This window comes from Doryrhamphus excisus, linkage group LG8, assembly GCF_037039965.1.
Source record: "Doryrhamphus excisus strain RoL-2023G ecotype Guam linkage group LG8, RoL_Dexc_Guam_v1.1, whole genome shotgun sequence".
In the NCBI taxonomy this organism is placed as follows: Eukaryota; Metazoa; Chordata; class Actinopteri; order Syngnathiformes; family Syngnathidae; genus Doryrhamphus; species Doryrhamphus excisus.
The window spans coordinates 9,617,905-9,644,642 of record NC_136364.1 but is presented as its reverse complement, the minus strand read 5'-3'; the positions used below and the strand labels follow the sequence as shown (position 1 = coordinate 9,644,642).

The 26,738-nt window shown below is 44.2% G+C and overlaps 1 protein-coding gene across 2 annotated transcripts; it reads left to right on the top strand.

The window, feature by feature from the left end:
• The first annotated feature begins 24 nt into the window (after positions 1–24).
• On the top strand, positions 25–26,738 carry tyw1 (tRNA-yW synthesizing protein 1 homolog (S. cerevisiae)). 2 transcript variants are annotated; one of them, XM_058080824.2, is made up of 16 exons: positions 25–181; positions 591–718; positions 837–971; positions 1,053–1,154; positions 1,637–1,831; positions 1,932–2,198; positions 3,555–3,662; positions 5,018–5,135; positions 6,389–6,441; positions 6,513–6,631; positions 8,071–8,180; positions 8,591–8,768; positions 10,073–10,208; positions 13,323–13,433; positions 20,302–20,469; positions 25,717–26,738. In XM_058080824.2, exons 1-16 carry the CDS (start codon positions 88–90, stop codon positions 25,936–25,938), a joined length of 2,244 nt encoding a protein of 747 aa, XP_057936807.2. In that variant the 5' UTR covers positions 25–87; the 3' UTR covers positions 25,939–26,738. The 2 variants fall into 2 exon arrangements, with proteins under 2 accessions (XP_057936807.2, XP_057936806.2); XM_058080823.2 differs by having other exon boundaries at positions 5,015–5,135.

Genomic DNA, 26,738 nt, shown 5'->3' with positions numbered 1-26,738 from the left:
AAGCATTGTCATAAGAACTACATCTCCCAGGGTGCACCTCGGCCAAACACCATGCTGCCTCTCAAGAACCGCCAGCAGAGACTTTAAATGTCGTGCTCAAACAATCCATTTACAGTGATGCAGACCTTTATCACCTTCGTGCTACTTTTCGGGGCGGTTGCGACGACCTCAAACCCCAAAGGTGAGTTTATTTAATCGTTTGCCTCAGCCCGGAACTATAGTTGTGTTAGCAACACACAGTTAACGTTGCTAGTTAGACGTAACCTTACATTTATTTGCAGCGGGTGGCCTCACCTTTAGTCTTTTTTGACCCCAATGCAGTTTAAGATGGTCGAAGAAAACATTAACCTTTCAGAGAGCCTTTTTTTCGTTTTTGATGGTAGTTTTTTGCATGTTTTCACATGCATCACCTGCAGATGACAGAATCGCTAAGCTAGTGAAATGGGCGGGTCGGTTTTGTTTTCCATAAGTAGAACCTAAAACGGATGCTAACTTCAGCCTAATTCTAACTCTCAAAAGATCACCCGAAGACATAATTTGATTTAAAAAAATACCCCTCCGGTGTTGGCTTGATTTGTTTGTATCTGCAGTGTCCCTTTCTTCCCACGGTTCCTATGAGAACTACTTCACCGCAATATGGCACAACAGGCGCTACTTGTACACAGCTGCTGCACTTGCCTTTGGACTCTGGTTCTTACTCAAGATGGTTCTGAAGAAGGTAAGGTGTCCCTCCCCGGTGACTGTACTGCAGCAATGTGTGTAACATGGGGATTATTGCAAATTATTCATTCATTCATTTTCTACCGCTTTGTGACTTCAAAATCTCTTGTTTTCAGCAAAGCGTCTCAAACGACGTCGGCCTCTTAGATGTCCACAACGCTGTGAAGAAAGACGACCATTGCGATGGATATGCGAAGCGGAACGTGTCTGGTGTCAAAGTCTTCTTTGGCTCTCAGACTGGAACAGCAAAAGTATGAATGCTGCTACAGTACAGCTGAAATACAGATTGGGATGCCAAATAGCCACACAAAATAAAACGCTGTCCTCTGCAGAGCTTTGCCAAAGATCTATGTGAGGATGTGAGGAGTTTGGGCCTTCCGGCTGAGGAAATTGACTTGAAGGTGTACGATCCAGATGATCAACTGGCTGACGAGGTAACATAACACATGCATGGAGGAAGACCGCTTAAGAGACGGAGACCGGCTTCTACAGCCCTCATTTTAACTCCACTTTGTCACGGTGTGCATGCAAAGGCGTGCATGCAGATCCAGAAAAACCTGCACTCAATCCGACACCGACTCTGAATCATAATCATAAACAAGTTGTATGACAGAGAGGAACAGTCCTTCATGTTTGTGTTGGCATCACACCCTCAAGATCAGGGGGCTCAAACTCAACCTACATGGGGGCGGGGGCACTGGCGGTGGAGTCTGTAACGCTGTCACGAGGCTGACCTCTGGGAGCTTTAATTCCCAATTAAAGAGCCTCTTCATGGGCCGCACTCTGATACAAAGTAGGGGTCAAAGTCCTGCTCAAGAAGGCTACCTAATTGAGCATGGGGTTGTTTCGCTTTTGTTTCCTTCTTTCTTCTTATGGCTTCCTTCACTGTGATCTCCTGTTTTTTTTTGTCACTCAGTGCACCAGTAAGTCGGTGTGTGTATTCCTGGTGGCCACGTACACAGACGGGCAGCCCACCGATAACGCCGAGTGGTTCTGCAAGTGGTTGGAGGAAGCGTCAACGGATTTCCGATACGGGAAGACGTACCTGAAAGGCCTTCGATACGCAGTGTTTGGTTTGGGCAACTCTGTCTATGTGGGCCACTACAACACGGTCAGTTTTGTGCTTTGTCACGTATTTGTGATGAGTGATATGGAGAACAAGCACTGATGGAGAAAGAGCATTGAGCATGAACCTCCTGCTGTGTCTCCAGGTGGGCAAAAACGTGGACAAGTGGCTGTGGATGCTTAGCGGCGCTCGCATCATGACCCGGGGAGAAGGCGATGCTAACGTGGTGAAGAGCGCCAACGGCAGCGTCCAGGCTGACTTCCTGGCATGGAAGGTCAAGTTTATGAAGCGACTGCAGGCTCTTTGTGAGGACGAGATGAAGAACTGCTGTGGGAAGAGCAAGACTTCCTGTCTGAAGACACAAGAACACGAACAGGAAGAGAACTCCAATCCGGATATTGACGGCTCTGAGGTAAGGAACGATCTTAAAGCAGGAACAAAAAAAGCACAACTTTCACTTTGACCCGAATTTAGCCATGTAGTATATTTAACCAAAATGTCTAAACGGGCTGCACGGCGGACGAGCAGTGAGCGCACAGGCCTCACTCTAGGAGACCCGAGTTCAATTCCACCCATGGCCATCTCTGTGTGGCGTTTGCATGTTCTCCCCGTGCATGCAGGGTTTTCTCTGGGTACTCCGGTTTCCTCCCACATTCCAAAAACATGCTAGGTTAATTGGCGACTCCAAATTGTCCATAGGTATGAATGTGAGTGTGAATGGTTGTTTGTCTATATGTGCCCTGTGATTGGCTGGCGACCAGTCCAGGGTGTACCCTGCCTCTCCCCCAGCTGGGACAGCTTAGGTAGACTCCAGCACCCCCGCAACCCTCGTAAGGATAAGCGGTAGAAAATGAATGAATGAATGTCTAAACGATGCCACAACATAAACAACCCCCCAAAATGGTTGTTTTACATTGAAAATAACAATTTATTTATGCATAACACCATGAACGATTTACAATTGCTACTTTTGCACATGCATCAAAATTTCCCTTTTTACAAAGCATAGATGCATGCCGAGCTCTTTGGCTTAAAACTGCACCAAACGTCTATTGTGGGGTTGCATCATCACCTGTTTGTGCCTCTTGTGCAAAAAAACATAGAAATATGTCTTTGGTAGTAAACTCACCCCCATCACCATGTATTGCACATTTGTGTATAAACAGACGTTCCATCCATCCATTTTCTATACTGCATATCCTCACTCGGGTCACAAGCATACTGGAGCTTGTAAAGTGCAAAATATCAATTTGAGATGATTAGGTAAGGTTACAGCTGTTGGTTGTAGTTGGGATTGATCTGCCCCACCTCCCCATTTAGTAGCGCCCATGCTGTTAAGAAGTGCCTGCCTTGTGTGTGATTTGACATTTCTGTCAGCTCTGTCCATCCCAACAGCACTTTTTGCTCTTCTCACCCATCACTGCAACCACACATTTTCACACACATACACACACACACACACACAGTGACAGCAGATGACCAGTTGTCATAGCAGCGGACACCTCGCAGACGACTCTGACTGAGACTTCTTCCTCTTAGCAGCTGACAACTGCATCCGTCATCTTGGTTCATCTCTTTGTATTGTATTGTTAGGAATGCATTCAATGTGTTTGCTTTTAAAAGGTTCAGTGTGTTACATGCTTTGATAAGAGGGGTCAGCATCATAGTCTGTCAGGACTGTGTTTGATCTCTTCATAAGCCTCAGTCGGCCTTTTTGAGACTTTTATTTTGTAATTCATATTTCACGTCTAAACCCACCTTTTCCCAGGAGGAGCTGCTGGAGTCCAGCAGTGATGAGGAGGGCTCGTCCCCCTCTGCCTCCGTGCTGGACGTGGAGGACCTGGGCAGCATGATGAGCGGCGTCAAACGAGCCAAGGTCAGTGTGTCGGCAAACCGGAAGCTGCATCCGCTTCACTTCCTGACTCAGCGTGCGGGTCTATTTGCGGTGTGGCGTCATGCCTTTTAAGCCTCTCGCCGCACCTTCGCCCGAGCTCAGCGTCGGCTAAAGAAGAGCGCGTCGAGGCGGCAGATGGCCCGATAGACACCAGACCATGGGTAGCGTCAAGCTGTGGCTTGCGTAAGAGCTGTGACGCCCCCATCACGCCACACACACGAGGAGTGACTCGGAAACGGAGCTCTATTGGGGACACCAGGGATTGGATATACTGGCCTTGATGCATAATTCCAGATTTAACAATCTTTGAACACTGTTTTTGCATTATATACAAAAGTATGCATTTGTAGGCATTACATGTGTAATTATTTTAGCAAGGCGGCGAACACATTTCAAGTTAGAAAATACATGTATCATTGTTCAAATTCAAACATTTTATTTATCCCTGAGGGGCCATTTAAAGGACACAAAGAGCAGCATACAGAATAAAAATGTAAAAAGCAAGACAAGGACAAGTAAAACAGCACTACTGGATACACACACATACCTCGAAGAAGAAATAATAATTAAATATTAAAGAAAAAACTTAAACAAGCTAAATGGAGGTTGTGCAAAATTTGGACAGGAAGGGTTATGCACCAGGGGTGACCAAACTGCGGCCCACGGGCCATTGTGGCTTGCAGCTGATGTGGCAGATGTAGGTCTAACGGGCGCCACATACGGGAGGTGGCAAATAACCGCGACCCTCGAAGTAGTTGCGAGGAGGAAAAGCAGCCGGTGTTGACAATTGGCTGTGGATGTGAATGCGTCGCTCACTGATGCAGCCGGCCACAGCTGCCACGTGCCGGTGACGAGACCTGCCAACCGCAGCTCCCCGTTGCCTCCTGTGTGTGGTGCTCATAAGGCAGATGGCCTGAAAAGGGGTTGGATTCCTTGGGGGTCCTGCTGCAGTGCAATCAAGCTGATTTTTCATCGAAATTCTTTTAAAGAAGGTGCCTGGTCCTCTTTAGTGAGTTAGAAAAACTTAAGTCAATTATGTTTTTGTGTAAATTTTATACCATACCATGTAAGAGCACCCCTGATAGTTCTGTGATCGGAAGTACAAACCCTGATTAGAGCAAAAAATACATTTAAGCGTGGAAAAAAAACAAAATGAAGGGAGGGGTCGGGGGGGTATGGGTGCGCACGAATGCCACAATTCAAAGCGGCACTGTCCACCCGCTTGTTCCTCTAACCCTCCTGCTAGTTGGACCTTGATGTTCTTTGTTTTTGGATCAACATTTGCAATAAAAGTGACTTTTGCAGAAAAATAAATCATAGCATTGTGTCTTCAGCAGAGCCGAGAAGACGACTGGATGGTGAAGCGGTCCAAAAATGGTGTGAGGAAGATTGAAAAGGAAGAGGAGAGACGCGAGATGATCACCCCCGCCCTCAGAGAAGCCCTAACCAAACAAGGTGGGGGGGGGGGGGGTATATTAGAATCCAGTATGTGACTTTGCTTCAGCGAGTCCTTAATGTCATAGCGAATAGCTTTTTCCAGATGAGCATCTGCCAGGTGTGTCTGGATGATGATTGTGATGGAGATGAAGCGTCATTGCTTGCCTTTATAAAAAAAAAAAAAAAGTCCACCCTAAGGGAACGCCAGCTGTCTGGCGGCACTCGTCTCCGTGCCCTCGCTGCTTGCACAAGGGCAGCAAAGTTGTAAATTCACTTTGCAAAAGTCCTAAAACTCTTGTGTTGTTTCAGTTGTAAATCAATCAAAAGCAATTTGTTAAACTCGACCAGAGGCTGCCTGGGCCGCGTGTTGCATCATTATTAAGTGATAAATCAATATGTGTTTCTTTTATGAAGGTGTCTTCTTCTGGAGCCCGTCTCTTCTTGGCTCGTTCACCTGGCGAAGTCATTGAGCAGCCCCTGGCAGCCTTTCAGCTCCCTGCTGCTAGAGCTTACGCAAGACCCTATAAATAGACACTTGTCAGAGTCCACCCGATGTTGACCCGCCGGATGCGGTCTGAATAGGCAGCTTTGAATAGGGGGAAGCCTGAGAGCGCCGGCTTTAATCAGACACTACTGTTTCTTTACTTCAACAAGTGCGGGGGGGAGAGCAGTCACGTGAGACATATTTCACTGTAATGTGATTGCTTCCTGAATTGCAGCCAGACGCATTCAACTTTTCCGTAGATGTGCATAAACATTCTTGCCATCACATTTATAGAATTGCTATCGTCCCTTTGCATAAAAGATGCTGAGATTGATACCTCCATTATGAAAGTGAAGAATGAGCAGGTTTTGCAGAATTGCGGTTTCCTGCCGCCTGCATGTTTACATTGAGTGGCAAAAAAAATAAATAATAATAACTCACCCACTTGGCGTTTTGATGAATACCTGAGCATGTGCTCGCTTTTCAGGCTTTGTTGTTTATAGGACGCCTTCTGTGGAAGTCATTAAGTCTCACATCCTGATGACTCACGGGTCCAAATAGCATGTTTCATTGAGCTGCCTGATGTATTATTACACCCGCTCCTATTTTCTGACATATTTCATCTTCTCATACATTATCCATGAGTACATCACCAGGTAATGGATATGATACACATTTTGTAGTCTTCTCAGGGCCCGTTCTGAATGCACGTACTTCATCTTGGAGAGCATTGGCGCAAAGTCTGTTTTCATTCTCTCTCTCTCTCTCTCTCTTTCTCCCTGTGCAGGTTACAAGCTGATCGGCAGTCACTCGGGGGTGAAACTCTGCCGATGGACCAAGGTACTGCACTTCACTCAAACCCCAAACTCTTTAACCCGCCGATTCACATTAAAGGCGCTTGTGTCATTTAGTCCATGTTGCGAGGACGAGGAGGCTGCTACAAGCACACCTTCTACGGCATCGAGTCCCACCGCTGCATGGAGACCACCCCCAGCCTGGCCTGCGCCAACAAGTGCGTCTTCTGCTGGAGGTACGCTACTCTGAGAAGAAAAGCCTCTGCGGCAATGTGCAGTAGTATGTATGTGCATCATGACTGAACCCATGCAGGGTAGTCATATAAGCCGCATTATTCCCTATTGAGCAACCACCTGCTGTGGAAATTCAAATATCCAACGCTAGATGCTGATTAATTGCAGCTCTGGTGAGAGACGGGACTTTCACTGCCCCCACCCCTACCCCCCGCTTTGAGCGCTGAAAGGTCGCTGTCGAGCGGCGCATCCCGTTGTCGCCGCAGATATGCTGTTTTGTCCTACAGTGGCGATTAAGGGTGACAGGAAGTCGGCGGTCTGAGGCCACAGCTGCCCAGCCATCCACCTCCACGCTGATAATCACTATGGAATGGTGTGTGACATCACAGGGCCAGTCACTGACATTTAAGGGGAAAAAAAACAAATGACAACAAATGGTTTGCATCGTTTTGATTTAAACTTTGCATATCCAGAAAGAGGTGTTTCTAATATTGTCACCATATCATGTAGCCAAATAAGATAAGCCAGTTATGCTAATCCCTCGCCATTTTGTGGCCTTTAATCATCTTTGGTGTTTGGCAGGGTTGGGTAAACTTTTTGACTCAGGGCCGCGTTGAGTTAACAAAATTGTCCGGGGGGCCAGAATACATATTTAACGCACACATTATTTTACACTTAGAATTAGAACAGTCCGCATTGAATTAATTGTCTAATTTTATCTGTAAAAGTGTCATACTATCAGCTATATGTTCTCAGGAGCACTTTAAACATCCGACCACATCAAACTACGAAATTTGAATTTTACAGTTTTTCTGAATAAGACTTCCGACTTGCAAGTCATGTTTCCAGCTTGCATGTTAAAAGTTGAAATACTTAGAAAGCAACTTGCGAGCCGGATTCAAAGGCTTGGTAGGCCACATGTGGCCCCCGGGCCGTAGTTTGGGTGTGGATGGTTCATTTTTATATACATATAATGACGAACAACTGTGTAGCTGTCACTGATGAGGCGTTCAAGCGCACTGGGTATTTCTGAATTTGTAGAGGTATCTGCTTTTTTTAAAAAAAAAATTAATCACTGTAAAAAAAGTGCCAGAATTCTGGTAGTTTGGTGAGAAATCATATTAAATACAAGAAAGTAATCGTAGGTAGCAAAGTAGCAAGTATAAACGTGGAAGGAAACCGCGTCCCCTCTCCACTCATTACTGTCTTTGCTAGCCTACAATATAAAAGATGAAGATTCAAGATGATTTTTGCATTTAATGTATCAATTGTATGTATTTAGCTTTGTTTTTTGCATGTAAAGCTATAATCTTTAGCAAATGTTTTGTGTTCATATATTTGGGTGTCTGGTACAGATTTCTTGAATTGTTTCTTGAATGTTGTTTTTGTATGTTTTGGTTTTTGTCTGACCTCTCCCATTGTACCAAACATGTTTTTTTAGACACCACACCAACCCGGTGGGCACAGAGTGGCGCTGGAAGATGGACCCCGCTGAGAAGATCCTGCAGGATGCGCTGGAGAAGCACCAGAACATGATCCGACAGTTTAGAGGTCAGTCATGCAAACATGGCAAATGCAGCCAGAAAGAACACGCAAGGCCACCATTTCCTCAGTGGCCTTCCTGATGCCATCAAGCAGCATATGAAGACTGGATGCGGCGTAGCTGGAGGAAGGAGCGTAATGCTGGCAGCCTGGTAGACAAGCTGCCTGGCTGCTGTTTTTGATGTTTAAACTTTTGCAGCAAATACCAGGCATGAATTAAATATTTCCTCTGTGCGATTGCACTCATGCATACTGCGCCGTATGATTTCAAGGGAACCCACGGAGCAAACACACACAGATGAAGATGTAGCACACTAAATATTAAGTTTTGCCGTTGATTGATGCTGTAATCTTTTCACGTTTAATCAAACGTTCAGCTCTTCATGTCAAGACGCCGCCCTTTTGTCCCTCCCCTCCAGGTGTCCCCGGAGTGAAGGCAGAGCGCTACGAGGAGGGCCTGTCGGTACAGCACTGTGCTCTGTCGCTGGTGGGGGAACCAATCATGTACCCTGAAATCAATGGCTTTGTCCGCCTTCTCCATTCCCGCCACATCTCCAGCTTTCTGGTCACCAATGCTCAATTCCCAGAGGAAATCAGGTAGCTGGAAATCCCACATTTGTTCGAGCTCTGCCTATGAACTTTGCAGCAGGCGGCAATGAATTGGGAATTAGGACACATCCAAGTGTTGTTTGCTTGCGGGAAGGCTCAGTTTTCACAATTAAAAGTGCAGCTTGACCTCAAACAAGCAGATTCTAATGCACTCTTATCTGCACCGCTTGCAGCTTTCAAACAGCAACAATACCAAAGTTAATTAAATTTAGTTTTAGCTCTTTCAGCAGAACGGCCGAAGTTCCATGCACGTCCAGGGTTTGAGGCTTTAGTTGTACAATATTTGCATGATTATATGAAGTTGAAACATTAGTTGTCATCCTCTCTTCCCGATCCTGAAAGCTGTGCAGCCATGGAGTCATTTGAGCAAGACATGTCTTTAATTCAGGCCTTTTTGTGTCGTGAGAGGTCTCGACGCGAGTGTTTTTATCTGCAGCATGTGAGCACAACAAAGGCACGCACCTACAGTGACTGTAGAAAAGCACTCAGACATGACATGGGCCAGGGGTCTCAGACTCAATTTACCTGGGGGCCACTGGAGCTAGGGTCTGGGCAAGGCTGGGCCGCATCAGGTTTAAAAAAAAAAAAAAAAACGTATTTATTAATAACAGAAAAATATAACTTTTTCAGTGCTTTGGTTCCGATTTTCTAAACGATTTTTCTGAACAAAATGAGATGAAAAATAAATAAACAAATCAAGAATAAAGAAAATCAATCAATCAGTAATAAATAAATATAATAATAATAAAACGGCAAATAATAAAAACTTAAGAAACCACATATAGTTGGTGGGTAGACAAATAATTTTTTTCAGATTAAAATTAACAAAGCATTATTAGAGCCCTGTAGACATGACAAAACACAACTATAGTCACATTTATACTTTTTTTATTTACAACATATTGCGCAACTGCAGGGTCTTGAGACACATGCTAACTCGCAAACTAGAGAGCTAGCGACCTAAACGGTAGCCTTCAAGTTATTTCCTTTAAACTTAAATAGCCAAAAACTTACCACTTCCACACGGATAGGGAGGATAACGATTAAGTTATTTAACCTTTAACATGAACATTAATCAAACGTAATAATGTTTTCTGGGTACATGATACCATACAGCATCCATATCAAACTTGCGCAGACTGCACTAACATTAAACTTTCATATCAAGGCCTCAAACTAGTGTCCTGCGGGCCACATTTGGCCCGCGGGCCGCGTGTTTGAGACCCCTGACATAGCATTTCTTATGCATGTGTATGTTTATCTGGAGAGCCTAACTGCACACATACCTCCAGGAACCTGGTGCCAGTCACCCAGTTATACGTGAGTGTGGATGCCAGCACCAAGGACAGCCTAAAGAAGATTGACAGGCCGCTCTTCAAGGACTTCTGGAGTCGCTTCCTGGACAGCCTTAAGGCCTTGGGAGAGAAGGTGAGCCCACACCAGCGCTACATGAGACCATCATAGGTGTACAGACAATATTCATTTCTTTGGCGTTTGGAGGGAATGATCTTTTTAGACTGTGTAGAGAGGCTCACGGTGGTCTGCAATTAGATCCATGTTAATCACGGTGAAATTCAAATGGCAGACGCACAAAGGATGTGTGAGATGGTAAATGTCAGAACACTTTCGCCTTTGGATGCACTCCGCTTTTTTATCGATCCGCCTAAAACTCTGTGTCTTCCTCCAGCCGAGCCTCTCTGCCAGCATGTGGCTGTGGACATTTCTATTGAGAATGTATCCGTGTCCCGCAGGATGACTTGGAGAAAGGTCGGACTTCACTGGCCTTTTTGTTGCTGGAGAAAAGAGGCAAAGTCCATTATCACAGCCTGCATCCTGCAGCGGTCTCGCTCATGTGAATCAATACTCGGCAAGGCTCTCCTAAAAAGCCAAAGTGAGGAAGGCAGAATGTTTGGGTGCATTTAGATAAGCGCTTCCATGCGGCAACCTCCGATCGGCCTCTCTGATTTTTTGATGCGGAGCAGATTGTTGACACGTCTGTCATGCTCCAGCTTGTCAGGCTCTAATCACCGCTGTGTGATTGACTGATCAATGTGGCAGCACCTTTGTACTGCAACATCACACATCCCTCTCCCTAACCTTATTTAAGCCCCGAGCACTGACAGATAATGGTGCAAAGACTGCAGATTGCATTGCTGTACAAATTGCGTCTCAGGGGCCATTTGTGGCCTGCAGCTATTTTTTATTGGCTCGTGGCACCTTATGGAAATCAAATGAAACCCTGAAAAATGGGGAAAATCGAGCAAAACAAAGTCAGCTGTTTTAGTTTGGACCAGTTTGTTGTGTTTTGATGAACTCCTCTTAGTTTAATTTTTAATTTGGATGTTGACATCACATTGCTGATGAGGAGTGATGTTGTATGCCGTTTGTTCAGTTGGCTTCCGTTGAAGATGAGAAATGTTATCAATGTGGATATAAAATGGTTGGTATCCCTCTGTGGAAGATGGTCACTGAAGGACTTCTAAAACTGACCCAAGCCGGTCAAAAGGTCAAAATGCATATGAACGAGCGACAAAGCTCCTGGCAAGTGTGACATCAGCTACAAATTGTAGACAAAACTGAAGCATAGCGGGAAAAGAACAGCATACCTCCTGTGAAACACGGAGGATACCCGGTTATCTTCTCAGTTCTGCTGTGCTGTATCCGACACAGGGTGTCTAATCTGCAGGGTACAGTGACATCCCAAGACTGTCAAGACATTCTGGAGCCAAATACGTTGCCCAGTGTCAGAATGCATGGTTTCGTCAACAGGAGAATGAGTCAAAAACACTCAAGGATAACGAAGAACCGGATATTGGATGATTGTGAAGTGGCCTTCTACCAGCCCTGATTTAAATCCATTTGAACATCCGTGGAAGTCTTTAGAATTCATCCATAAAACCTGAGAGAGCAGTAGCTCAAGTGGGCCAAAATACCTGTGGACAGGTGCAGGAGTCTGAGTGTTCTAGGAAGTCAGTCTGTGAATATTCATAATGATTTTATTGTCCAGACCAGTTGATTTAGTTTGCTTTTTAATTGTGGTTCAAGGGACTGGAAAAGAATCTTTTTTGTCAATGAACCTGAATGACAGCTGCTCAAGGTACCCTGCCTTCTTGGAGTCCATCAGCTGGTGACTCCGTCGTTCTACTGGGAGATGCCCGTGTGGGCAATGACAGTGTGACCTGGAGGGACGTGATTCGGAGCAACGGCCTCCCTGATCTGAACCTGTGCGGTTTCAATTGACTCCACACTTTACAGGATATGTTTATTCTCACGTTAATAAGGGACAGTACAGCCTTTGTCTGTCTATACAGGACACGTACTGGTCGCACATATGCCAGCTTGTGAAAATTTTTCATGCAATGTCTAAAATTTTAGAATGCTACTATTTGGAGATTCTTGTCGGTTTCCAATGATTCCACTTATTCTCCTTCTTTTGACGTAATCATGTGTGTTGTGTTTTTGAATTGGGTTGATTTGCTAATATTTGCATCAACTTAAAGACAGACTGCTTGCATACCATGAAGATTAATGAGAACGCTTCCACCTCACTGTGACATCAGGCTTTTGTCTTCCAACTTCTCTCCACTTTCTAAAAATAAACTTCATCCCTGTTCGCCACCTCACTCTCCAGTCTTTCTTTCCGCACTTCCTCATCCATCTTCTCTGGGCTTCACCTTCACCATAATTTCCCACCTGTTTCCACCCTAGTCTCTCTTCTTCCACCTGTTCTCTTTCCACTACCTTCTTTCACCTATGTTCCCTTGCTCTGTCCCCCCCCTCTCTCTCTTGCACCACCTGCTCTTTCTTTTCCCTGCAGAGTGCATGTGTATCTCAAGCTGCTGGCACAGTGTTGAGTGTCATAGGTTGCCACCACTTTTTAAAACGGTGTTTTTGGGTGGGGTGGAGGGCCCGGGGAGTTGTTGTTGTTGTTGTTGTTGTTTGTGTATTTATGGGTCAACATAGAGTTTTAAGCTTAAGACAACACAGTGGTCCTCACCCACCTCTTCTGCTGTAAAGCAACATTTCCACAAGGGCTAGTTGTCAGTTGTGCCACCCCCTCCTCTCCCCTCCCCATCCACACAGGGAACCTTTTTGGGCTGCAGAGAGCAAGACAGTAAATTGTAGGCCCTCGGTTTGTTTTTGTTTCTTAATCATTTGCTATGCATTGTCTGCAATTGCAACGTCATCCTGCACCAGTGGAACGCCAGCGCTCCTCTTCCTGTCTATCCAGCCGGGAAAGTTCACAGTGTACATATTCCCTGATCCAATTGTTTGGGTGTAGCATTAAAATGCTGGCTTGCTTTCTTTTATTTATTTATTCACTCACCGCAGTGCCGCAGCTGCTTTCACGCAGAACAATTATTTTAGTGCTCTTGGAATTAACAATGAAGTCTTGGCAAGGCTCCGAGGGAAGGTGTTTGTTTTTATTGCAAATTAGACTTCAGGACGTCCTTGATCCTGACTCTTCAACTGCAGACAATGTGGCGCTTCTGGCTTGGCTTGGCCACTTTTTAAATGTTAGTGTTGTTTGAACGTGTGTAGAGGCAGAGGACGGTCTACAGGCTGACGCTGGTGAAGGCCTGGAACGTGGAGGAGATGCAGGCCTACTCCGAGCTCATCGCGTTGGGACAGCCAGACTTCATTGAGGTCAAGGTAAGGTCGGCATTTTGTGATGGTTTTAGTCTAGTGTGTGTGTGTGTGTGTGTGTGTGTGTGTGTGAGTGTGATATCAGATGTCTTCAGAGACAGCCAGTCCTCATTTGTTTTCTTATTTCATATGAATGCCAAAAGCGCCGGCGGCCAAGCTTGCTAAAGCCTGGCATGCACAATCGTCTGTGCTTAGTTAAAAGTTATGCAAGGAAAGATTTCCGTCCCATTGGCTCCCTGGCAGAAAGCAATGAAAAAAAGCATCAGCATGTCAAACACAAGTCACTACTTAAAAGTGTGCAACATTTCATCCTGAAGCTGCACTTGTTTGTTGTATTCAAAGTAGAAACGTCCAAATGCATCTCGTCAAGTATTAGGATGACTTCTGATTTCCAGACTAAAACACATCAAGGCTTTATTATTTAACAATTTGTGGGTGCTTTGCATGCAAGTCTATTTATGTTTGCAGAAACCGATGAATAATTGACTTAGCGGGGGCCTCTGAGCAGTCAGAGTGTGACACGCGTTTGTCATCTCGTCAGATCATTGAGCTTTCTGCATCTACATGGACGCTCGCATATCGAGACGAGGCCGTCACATAACCTCCTGCCCAATGCCCCCGTCACCCTCACTCTGTTGAAGAAGTGAAGTTCATTTCATTTTTTTTCATATTTAATACAGCATGGTATTTTTGTCTGTACGTGGTCATGCGTTTACAGTTCCTCCTCCGTGTCGTGTGCTGAGGAATGACTACATTGTAGTTCCTAGTTCCTCTGTCTATGTGCGAGACACCACTCATACTATACACAGAACACTTGAAGGCATGCTTACATCTTTATTGGTATGTCTTCTGTGACACTGAGGTGTATTTTTTTTTTTTTGCAAAACAGTCGCCCCTTCCCACTTTTTCACAGCTTCATCAGAAATTGTAAAGATATATTAATGAATACATTTTTTTTAGGTTAAATATGGCCTATTATTAATCAAAGATATGCATTTCATCAATTTATTTGCCTAAATGAAACTTTTTCAAGCTTAAACATTGCTAAATTAACTAAAATATAAATAAGGCGTTCAAAGATATGTAGTTCAACACTGGTCGCTAGGTGTCAGTAATGTTACACACAACACACAAGACACACAAATACCAGACTTGATGGCCGGAACAACAGGCTTTTATTGCAGGTTTGAAGCATAACAATTCCCAACACAGACTACTGTTGTGGCCGCGACCACGCCATGCTAGAACACAACTATAAAACCCAGATGTTTTCTCTTCTGTCTACTATATTGGGTATTAAAAGTGTAAAAGGGGCTCTAATAATGTTTAAAAAACATATTTAGAAGGTTGTGTATAGGTTTTTATAGCCTATGAAAATATTCCATACACAGTATCATGGTGGAACCTACAGCAATAAACGAGGAATATTCCTTAGATGCAAAGGCTTCAGTGTCTCTATAACTGAAATATTTACGTCAGGCATCTTATAGCCGCCTATTACTAGAGATGTTCAAATACTGCAGCAGTCATCTAAAATAGTGGAGCAAACCTCTCTGGCTTGGTCAGCTCATCATTTATTTATTTGAATTATTCAACATCTGTTAAGTTGGCTGATCATTTTATGCTACGCGAGTTTGACAAAGTACTCTTATGAACTGCAAATACGTGACAGATAAAATGGAATCATTACATGAAGAGTTTGTTTTATTTATGGCTTTGTCTGTCAAATACGGCCGCAATTTTAGAAGATTCTCGGCCATATTTCCCCCCACAAAATTGTAAAATATTAATACGACCAGAAAGATATGATAATTCAACCGTAACAACCTCCAGGCAGGTGACCCACTCTAAAATGTTTAATTAAAGCTTCACACGGGAATTTTTTCTTCAAGCAAACGACGCAGCAATACAGACTGTGGCGCACACACCTTTTTGTTACTTAGTGTGTGTGTGTGTGTATACGTATGCGTGTTTGTGTGAATCTCCCTGGCCGCTGTTGTCCCATTACAAAAGCAAAGGAACAGGTGAAGCGCTTTGTTAGAATTCATGAGGCAGCTTCTCGTGGGAACGTGTGCTCTTGCGCTCTCATTCATAATCAAGAGCACATTTCATTCCTGTTTCTCCCGCTGGACGCTCTCCACCAGGCCGCCCCAGCCAATTACTTCCCCTAGGCTGGCTTCATTTGAGCGGAGAGTCTGGCCTGCTCGGGCCTCGTCATTCACCAGCCGATTGGACGGCTGCGGTAATCAGGCATCACGTTAGCGGCTGATGAACCGCGGCAGAAGGGCGCAAATGATGATGAAAGACTGCCGCTTCATGGCAGCCTTACATCCATTTTCTGTTGCGCTTGGTCTCATTAGGGTCACGGGGTGAGAAAGGGAGCCTATATTGGCTGACTTCGGCGGCAGTCTCCCTTCTACGGCAAACCCAAGTAAATAATTCAAAGTGTCTTAAGGTGTTGGGACACAGCGGGTCCCATTTTTTTCTTGTAAGTCTCTCGTGAGCGAGGCTGGTATTTTTGTGGAGGTGCCTGAGGAAGGCTCCTGTAGGTGTTTGGACAGGTACCGTGATGCATCACAATTATGCCTCCTGTGGCGTGTTGCACACCTCGTGTGGATATTTGGGGCTGCGAGGAGAGTACACTATACAAAGTAATGAGATCTGCCGCAGTCCAACACCTTTTTGGTGGCAAAACTAAACTTTTTAGGAGCGCCGACAAGCCTGCATGCTTGTACTGAATTAGGCGTCTGACTGTGTTTCCCTTAATGAAGTGTTTTAGTGTCTTGCTTGCGTTGCACTTTGCCGCTACATTACAATGAACCAGCTAACACTAGTTAGCTCATCAGTCCTCCTCCGAGCTCGTAGTCGCAGAGACAATCTGTGTTTTATTTCCTTGTGTCATCATTTTCCTGTGAAGTCTGCACGCGTAAACTAAACTACACAAGATGGACAGGAAGGGTGTACAAGTAGTCCTGGAAGTTGATAATCAAATCGATATCGGCGAATGCACTCACTGCCTTCTTTAAACTGCAGGCACAATCATAAACGGCACTTGTATTGGACCTCATTGAGCTTGTGTGCCTAATTTGGTTGTGTGTGTGTTATCTCACATGTCCTTTTTTAATGGACAACAAGCATTAAGACGTTAAGCTCTCTGCGTCTGCTCTCTCTCAAGATGAACTTTATCACGTCTCGTAAATGTCCTAGCCATTGTTTGCTTCCCGTGTGCAGATGAGGACAATCGGCTTGTATGGCTTGGCTCGGTGCTCTCACAGGGAGTTGTTCTCCCACAGACTATTGATCCTTCACTTTGTTGCTTTTCAGGCCATGAAATAGAATGGGGGTAAACTCTCAATGTTCAATGTGTATTTACAGTCTTTCCCGCAGGGCTGGGATCTATTTGTGGTGGTGCCATGATCACGTAATCGTCACATTTGCATAAGCTTTCTTATATCTCTTCTTTTTGGAGGTTTTTTTTAATGTTACACACAAGACGGACCCACCGGTGAGCGCTTTTAGATGGGGGAGGGGACCACAACAGCACTGCTTGTTGAGAAGACGGATACATGCTGTGGGTTTGACTTGATCATTTTGAGTGTTTTATTTCTATTAATTGTGTTGCTTGTCATTTCAATAATCCCATTTTATAAATTTTTTGTTCATTGGTTCCAGATCTGAAGTGAATTTCCGTGAAGTTGGATTTCTGATTCATAAATCAAATATTTTCAGAATTAGACCCCAAAATGTTTTCACAACCTTAGAGTTCAACATGATTAAAGCCCTCCAGCCATGAAATAACACCCCTATAATCACATTTACACTCATACTACACAATATGGTAGACGTAAGAGAAATATAGACATTTAAGACATCAACAAAACTCAAATGTTCATGTGTGTTTACTGTAAACGTGTTCCAGTGGCATGGACAGGAAGGGACCTCTGGGTTTCAGAGTTGAGATTTAGCTTGGTGTGGGTTACAGATGCAGCGTTTGTTGTGAGATAGTTCGAACCTGCAACGAAAGCCTGTTGTTCCAGTGATCAGGTCTGGTGCTTGTGAGTCTCAGCCAACATTACAGTAACATTTGTGGCACACGGTGACCAGTGTAGAATACCACATATCATCTTTACGCTTTTGAATCTGTCTTTTTGTATTTTAGTTCAGCCATTTTTATGCTTGAAAAAAAGTTATTAAATATGCAGATTTTTGACTGACTGTTATTACTGTCACATACTAGACTACTTATTTGAGCAGGGATTTGAATGCGTCTTCTGAATGACTTACTTTTTTATTTTTGTTCGTTTAGTCATTTGTGTATTTTGTAAATATTCAGTTTAGGCAAAACATGCGTACCATTTGTTAAATATGGATTTTTTTTTTACTTTTAATAGGCCATATTCAACTACAAAACTAATTGCTGTCGTAACCTGCAAGTAGCAATGGTATTCCTGTCATTCTTATGAGCGTGTGCATGGAATGGCATTGGGCCCTATAGACTACATCCTCCAATCGTGCCAATGCACAGGAAGTGCTTGAGGATATGAAGAGTGACTACATTCACACAGCAGCGTTTAAATTATGAAATATTAAAGCTTTGCATGACCTTCAGCGCAGTGCAGATTAAATTAACATAATCAGTTATTGAAGCTATGTCACAGGGTCATCATCACTTTGTCCTTCACCTTACCAAACATCATCATCATCATCATCTGTGCCCACTCGGCCTTGCTTTGAGTTGCTTGTCTTCCATTATCGGACCGCTGAGACTCTGCAGCCTCCGAGCTTGCAACGAGGTATCGACCGCAGCATCATGAGTCCAGTAATTAGACTGGCCCTCGTCGGCCAAATGACAGGATGACGGAACGAGTGACCCGCCTGCGTCGCCAGCTCTCATTAGTCGTCATCGCTGACTGATCGAGGCCCTGTGGCAAGCGTTTAATAGTAATAGCCGCACATGATGATCATCTTAATGTTTAATGTGTGATGGATGTTCTTCAAAAAATGTTCTTTCAAAAATAATTTCACTCATTATCGTGCTGATGAAACAACACATGTGTTGCTGGACTGAGACTTTTGCAACAGTAGCTCCACAGTTTTGGATTCCCGACTTAAAATTCTGTTCTTGAACTCAACTGGTAGGACCCAGGAGACTTTGTGAGCGATGAGTCAGTCTGCACTGCGTGCTGCCTCTGAAGAAACCAATAGATCTTAAGAGTTCCCAAACCCCCCGTAATATCTTTCTTTTCAGCTATTGATTTACACATTGTGTGTTTACATCGCCGCCCTGGGTTCCCTGGAGAAAGCACCATTCTTCAGGCAACTCGACTTTTGAAATACCTTTTTATTGACAGAGTCTATTGATTAGGGCCGAGCCCTTGAAATTGACCTTCTCATTTCTCATGTGTCAACAAGCATTGAAGAATGGAGATCTGTAGCGCAACATGACACGCTCATTGATCTGTGGGAATTTTACATGAGTGGATGAATAATATAACGCAGGCCGGCGCGCATGTGCACTACGTGGACAAAAATATTGGGCCACACTCCACACGCCTGCCTAGATGAGTGGCAAAATCACAGTAGGGACAGGTGGATGTGTCCCATTGCAGTGCATCCGGAAAGAAAAGTAGTCACAGCATTCCACAGTATTCCTCAAAGTTCAACAGCCCAGTATAAATTTTTTAGAAATGTTTAATGTATTTTAAAAAACAAACTATAAAATAATATGTGCATAAGTATTCACAGCCATTGTACAATAATTGGTTAATGTAGCAATTGGTCTGTTTTCATATGATGCCACAATATTTGGGCAGTTTGGTGCATCTCTCTTTGCAGCACATCTAAAGCTCCATCGGGTTGGATTTGGAAAAGGGCAAATCCTGTTAATATTTTTGCTACATCTTTTATTATTTACGTATCAGTATATTTCTGATGCACTAAAATTTAAATATACTGTCCAAACGGCAAAATATGGTAAAGTGTTGTATAGCCTGACTGGTGTACCTAATGAAGCGGCCATTGAGCGTTTCATTTCTTCAGTAGGATGCTAGCACTTCAGGGCCGCAAAAGCAGGAAATTGCAGTAATTGAATTCAGTGACACATTTTCTTCCTTTTGTGAGATGAAGGTGTTTTTATTCACAGTAACTCAGCTTCATCGCCCCCCCATCCTGTCCATACGTACCACGGTCCAGTTCTTGTTCATGCTGCAAGGCATCAGTGCTTCTTAAGCATCTCTGGTCGCTGGCTAATGGATGGCGATGCAGCGGTACATTTAAAAACCTAAACAGCTGTGATCGACATCGTTTATCATCCTCATTACAGGGCAACAAACCCATTTGAGCATGTAAAGTTCCTCAAAGATACAAAGCTTTCACGTCCCCCCCCATATATCACTGATGACATCTGTTCAATCGCGTAACAGCCAGCGCTCTCCACCCATTGTCTGGCCCCTACCTGTGATATATCAGGAGTCCTGCCGGTGGGCTGTTTCTCAGCAAGCCTCAAGGGTGCAGCTGCCATCATCAATTGTGTCGACCTTGTTGCTCCGCCTCCACACCATGGGGGTGAATGCACAAACAATCTTGAAGACACACGCCTTCTGCAAGAGCTCATCGCCCTGAAAATGAGCTAACCACCAGCAGAAAGAAATGTCATCTTTTGGGGAAAAAAAATACGTTTATGTAATCCGGTATCCCTCCTCCCAGAACACATTGACAAATATTACCTCCACCGGGGAGCTTCTGTGTACTCTGGTGAAGTTTGGTGTCCTGTCACAGGATGTTCCTATTGCATTTCAGCGAGAGTTCAAACCTAGACATTAACCGATGAATTAACCATTCCACACTTGACGCAATCCTCCACTGTCATGTTTAGGGCGTGACGTACTGCGGTGAAAGTTCAGCCAGCAGCCTGACCATGGCCAACGTCCCGTGGCACCAGGAAGTGGTCTCCTTCGTCCAGCAGCTGGCCAACATGCTGCCTCAGTATGAGATTGCCTGCGAGCACGAGCACTCCAACTGCCTGCTCATTGCGCACACCAAGGTAAGACACCTTTTTTTATGAGTTCAGTATTTTTTTTATTGTTTGTATCCATTCAATTCTGCTGCAGTGTGCATGCCAGGCCACTAGTTGGCACTGACAGAAAAACACACCATGGACGTGCCCCAGGCCAACAGACAATTATGGATGTTAATGTCACACTTAAATGTTTCAGATTATCAAACAAATTTAAATATTAGCCAATGACAATGCAATATGCAGTTTTTGAATGAAAGGGTGAAAAACTACAAACCGACATGGCCCTGTATAAAAAAACGTGATTGCCCCCAAATGCCGTTAAAACATAACTGTGGTTTATCACACATTAATTTATTTTCTCTAGCCACACTCGGGCCTGGTTACTGCTACATATGTTTAAGAAATCACTTAAAATAGGACCTGCCTTTCCAACGTTACTTGGTTGTGTGGAAGAGTCAGAAGGGCAAGTAGTAGATGACAATTTATCAGTGTGACCAACCACAGCAGGGTGGGCGTGCCTGGAAGCAGGCCATGGGTGTAATACATTTAAAACAGAAGCATGAAATCCAAAGAAATACAGCTGGAATAGGTGCAGATTCTGGAAGATCTGGAAAGCTTTCTGTACTGGTTATCGTGTGTAGCTGCTCTATAGGAGTCCAACTCAATACAAAGGGCCCAAAAAAGAGCATAATAGGTCTCCTTTAAGGGTTTAAAGGTTCTGGGTTCAAGGGTTCTGGCAAAAAAAAGCTTTTTGCCCGAAAACATATTTTTGATCCTCAAGACCTTTTGGGAAAATACTCTGGTCTGACGACAAAAGTGGAACTTTTTGGAGGACGTATGTCCAATTACATCTGACGTAAAAGAACCTTTTGGAAAATAAATTTTTGAAAAAGAACATCATACCAACAGTAAAAAATGGTGGTGGTAGTGTGATGGTCTGGGGATGTTTTTGCTGCTTCAGGACCTGAAAGACTTGCTGTCATAAATGGAACCATGAATTCTGCTGTCTAGCAAAAAATCCTGAAGGAGAATGTCCGTCCATTTGTCAGTGACCTCAAGATGAAACCAACTCGGGTTCTAGAGCAGGACAATGATCTAAAACACACCAGAAAGTCCACCTCTAGATGGCTGACTTTGGAGTGGCCTTGTCAAAGTCCTGACCAGAATCCTACAGAGATGCTGTGGTATGGCCAAATCTCCTCCACAGCGTTGGAAGAGACTCATTGCAAATTATTGCAAATGCTTGATTGCAGATGTTACTGCTAAGGGTGCCCAAGCAGTTATGTTTACAGGGAATCACTTTTGCACACAGGACCATATAGTTTTGGATTATTTATAAAGTTTCATTTAAAAACTATATTTTGTGTTCAGTTGTTAATATTTAAAATAGGTAAAATGATCTGAAACATTTAAGTGTGACAAACATACAAAGATAAAATCACTTTGGGGTTCTGCCTGCAGATGTATTAGACTGTATGTGATCCACACAGCACTGCATGGTCCCTGGCAGCAGGGAGAGTGGGTACCTTGTGAAACACACACAAGCACACAGAGTGGAAAAAGCAGTCAATATTCCACGCCCCCACCCCTTGTCTTTCCTCTCCTGTGCACCAGTGGCCGTTTGTGCAACCACTTCAGACGCTTTCCTTCATTTGCACGTCCTCGCCCACGCCTGTCAGCATTTCCTAATATACTCGCGCGCGCACACGCACACACACTCTTTGCACTTGTCACACAGATTGTTGTGTTGCTGTGCGATGCACTCGAGCAGACCTGCTAACTCAGAGCTGAGTGCTGACTGGCGTACTTGCTGTTGGTCGTTTTTGGAGGCTTCCTTTCAGAGCGGTTCTAAATGCTGAAACGGAAAAACACGTACATGTGTGTTAAGCGCTGGGCTTAGACGTCCACGTGGACATCGCGGTCCGATCAGATCTGTGTGATGTTATCTTGTTTTGTATGTAAATGATGCGCTCCACAACCTCAAAGTTCAGCCACCCTAATGAGGCCCAACGAGACGGAATCAGTATCCCAGCTGGATAGTCCTGTCTTTGTTCACTACATGTGGTTACTTCATTATGTGCACAATTCAACAATTCAACGAGCTCCAATGCAGTAACACCTCTCTCAATATGCGACCATGTCTATCAAAAGTGTTTTTTTTTTATAAATAACTGTTCCGTGTTAAATACTGCAGGAGCGGTGTGCCATGCATGTTGATGTACGAGTTGTGGAGTATTCACAGTCCAGCGAATGCAGTGAGTGTGAGCGATGTGGAAATGTACAACAGGAGCATGTTGTTCTTTAATTGGCCGTGTTTACACATCGTGAGTGTGCGCCGCTCCCCATCAATAATACACAACGTATGCTATCTAATGCACACGGTAAAGAACACGGCATGTGTATAGTGTTACGAGTCACTTCATTTGCTGCATTGCATTTCTTCTCCTCCCGTCGGAGGACATTCCTTCTCTGCTCTTGCTGCTTTTTCCATCCTTCCTCCTCCTCCTCCTCTTCCTATTCCCATCTAACATTATCAACTCAATCATTCTCTTCTTTATCTTCTTTCTATCATCTGCCTTCCTTGTTTTCTTCCCATCTCTACTAGCCTTCATCATCTCGTAATCGGCATCCCATCCCATTCCCCAGTCTTCCTCCTCCGCTCTCATTGCTCTTCATCATTTCATGTTCATCTTTAGAAATAATAAAGCAATTATCTGTTCCGGGGTCAAGCTGCAGGCATCATGCAAGCTTTATTTAGTGTGCAGTCAATGTTTCAAGTATTGGGGCCTATGAAATGTTTTAGTTTTTTTCCCCAAATTCCTTCAATTACCAGCCTAGAGTGCGGGATTTTTGGGTGATTGATTAAAAAGTCTGCTAATAATGCATTGATGCACTACATCAAGACAATTTACCCCAGTCATGCTAATTTGTAGCACAACAGGATGTGCTGTTATTTTGAAAGTGTCTTTATATGAGGAGACTTGACGGTGGGCAGTCAAGAAACGAACTGTGACGAGTGAATGCGCCTCCTGCAGGACTGGCTCCAGTCGTTTTGTTCACACTGCAGTCCCACAATGAGCTGGGTTCATGAATAAACGTGTTTCTCACCTTTTTTTCACTCAAAACCTGCACATCGTCATTGTTTAACGCTCCTTACATTAAAGCGGTAAAACACGTGTTTATTTAGCCCGAGGAGCGCACACACGCAACCACACTAGTGCTAAACTAAGCTAATTTGGCTGTCTAGTTTGGGAGGGAGCGATTTTGTGTTTGGGATGAGATTCCGCCACAAGGGAAAAATACATCACTCACGAACTTCCCTTCTCCTCATAATGACGCGTTTCATTGTTATGACGCTTCCCGAGAGATTCCGTGTTTAACAGTAAATTCTGTTTTTATTGGGCAATTCCGCGATTTTGTTCACGATTCCGTTTAATAATTTAGCCCCAGAAGTAGCTCTTCCCTCATGTCTTGTAATGAACACGTTATACATCTTCTACTGGACACATTTCACAAATAAACACTGTTTGTGCAAATTAAGACAAATACTGCAATATGCAATACAAGCTGCGTGTGACTCAGTGATTTTTCCTGAGGTGTGATATTAAATTAGAATTATTAAATGAGTATGCCTTACGCTCCCCTCACATGCCCAGCGCTTCATGCCACATTCAGCATGACAGGTTGGACTTTAGTTTTGGTTTTACGTAGTTTGCTGTTTTGTGCTGTTTTGTTTTTGGCGCCATGTGCAGCTGCTTCGCGGTCGCTGGAAATCGTGTAAAGCGGGACCTGTTTCTCATTAGTAGTCAGCGCTACTATTTAGGAGCCACATAACTCAAAAAGGGCAAGACCTTACAGCTGAGGGGTTTTGTTTGTTTGTTTATTTTACCAATAACCGATCTACTGATATTGTCCAGCACCTTGTTAGTGGTACAGATATTTGGCAGCAGCTCTTCCCTCCAACTCATGTCAGGTCACATGGGTACATCATGCTTCTTTTGCTTTGATGCCACAAATAAAACCTCTCTGTGCACAATATGACAAATACTGCAGCATGCAATATAAGTTATACTGTGGAAAGTGCGCCACATTTACTGTAAACCTTTTTTGTTTCAAATCATGATCAATCAATCAGACCAACCAGAAATCATGACCAATCGTCATATGAATAACATGTTTAATTGCTTCTACATTACCTTGCCTGGCTTCTCACGAGGCTACCCTCTTCTGCACTTTGTGTTTATGCTACCGGACCCGCCTCCACCCACTGAGATGGACTGTATGAGAGAAAAGGGCTCACTCTGTTCGTGCCATTGTTTTATGGAAGAATTGCGCTCCGCATTTGCATTTTGATAGGGATATTTGTTCTTCCACCCATCTATTTTCTAAATTCTATCCTCATTAGGGTTGTGGGGGTTTGACTGACTGACTTTTAGGCGAGAGGCGGGGTACACCCTGGACTGGTCGCCATTCACTCACGCATTCATACCTATGGACAATTAGGAGTCGCCAATTAACCTAGCATGTTTTTGGAATGTGGGAGGAAACCGACGCATGCACAGGGAGAACATGCAACCCAGATGTTCTGGATCGCCCGACTGTGTGATCAACATGCTAACCACTCGGCAGTCTTGTCCAATAATATCGTCCCATCCCTAGTTACTAGTGTAAAAGAGTCTTTTTTTGGGGGGAGTCGTCTTACGTCACTGTCGTCTTGAGTCCCATCTCCATGGACCATTTTGATATCAGACATGAATAGAACTTCCATTATCGTCATGTTTGCACTCTTAGTCTTTTTAGCTCTTTTGCAGCATTATTGAATCTTATTGGATTTGCCAGAGAGCACTGGTGCATTGTGGGGGAAAACAAAGGTCACACTCTCACCTGCTTGGGTTGGATTGGAGAAGCAGAATGATGTTGGAGGCTGTAGTGTGTGTGTATACACACACACACACACACACACACACTTCCATTTATCCCCCGCCTCTGGGCTCTTTAACGAGATGGATGGCGAGTTGGCTGTGAGAGCGTGAAGCAGTGATTGATAGGAGCAAGGATGCCAGGAGGAGTGCGCGAGGAAGTGAGCGAGCGAGCGAGGGAGGAAGGGAGGAAGGGAGGGAGGAAGTTTGTATCTTAACATCAGCAAATTGTTGTTTTTCTTCCTGGTTTTTAAATCAAGATCACAGCAAGGTCAAGATGTTGGTGATGTGCACAACAACCCACTTCCTGTATTTAAGAATTATATACGTGTGCATGCGTGTGTGATTGTAGTTCAAGATCGATGGCGAGTGGTGGACGTGGATCGACTACGAGCGCTTCCAGGACCTGGTCCGGGCTCACGAAGAGAGTGGGGGCCATAGAAGCTTCTCCTCAATGGACTACATGGCCCGGACCCCCGCCTGGGCTCTGTTCGGAGCTCACGAGCAGGGTTTCGACCCGGTCGAGACTCGCTTTCAGAGGCGCAACAAAACCAAAGACCTGTCTGGATGCTGATTGGTCCACTTGGACTTGCCTTTTTCAAATAACAGTTTTTATTTGGCCACACTCTTATTTTGAAGCCATTCCCTGTTTGTTTGTTTATTTTATACAAATTAATAGAGAGGGTTTAATCCGGCGAGCGCCTGATGCTTTTGATGCTTGTTGATTAAATTGATCCTCTCAGCAGGTTCATTAGCGGCCCCATGATGATTTGATCTTGGATGAGCTTCCCATAATCCTTTGCTCCTAAACACCGTATGCCACGGTGCCTGACACAACACATGAAATTGTTTTATGACGTTGCTAAATGGACCCCAGGCTCACACTGAATCCATCATGGCTCTGTTGATCCCTAACAACAATATGATGTAATTCAATGCTATTTCATCATAATAAATCTGAAAAATGTACATTTTTGTACTTACTCATTGTATGAAGTCAAAAGGAAATGAAAAAATAAAATTAAAAAAAAGTGAGTGGCCGGAAGGCCGGACCGGATCAGGACCGGTGCCGCATCGGATTCATTGTGAGCCCGGGGATGGACTTTCTGACTCAGTGATGCTGCTGATGTTTCTCATTTTTACAGGAGGTCAACCTTTTACTGTATCCACTAGCCGATACGTTGAATTCATAGTCATCCGTCCGCCACAGATTTCGATCATATAGGTATATTTGGCTCATATGTGTTTGTGTACATTTAGTTTTGACTGTTAACATTCTCATTTGATGTGACTTTATTACAGCATAGGATCCTGATTGTTTTCATTGATGCTTGGATGGTTTGTGTTTGATTACAATACAAATATCAGTTTCTA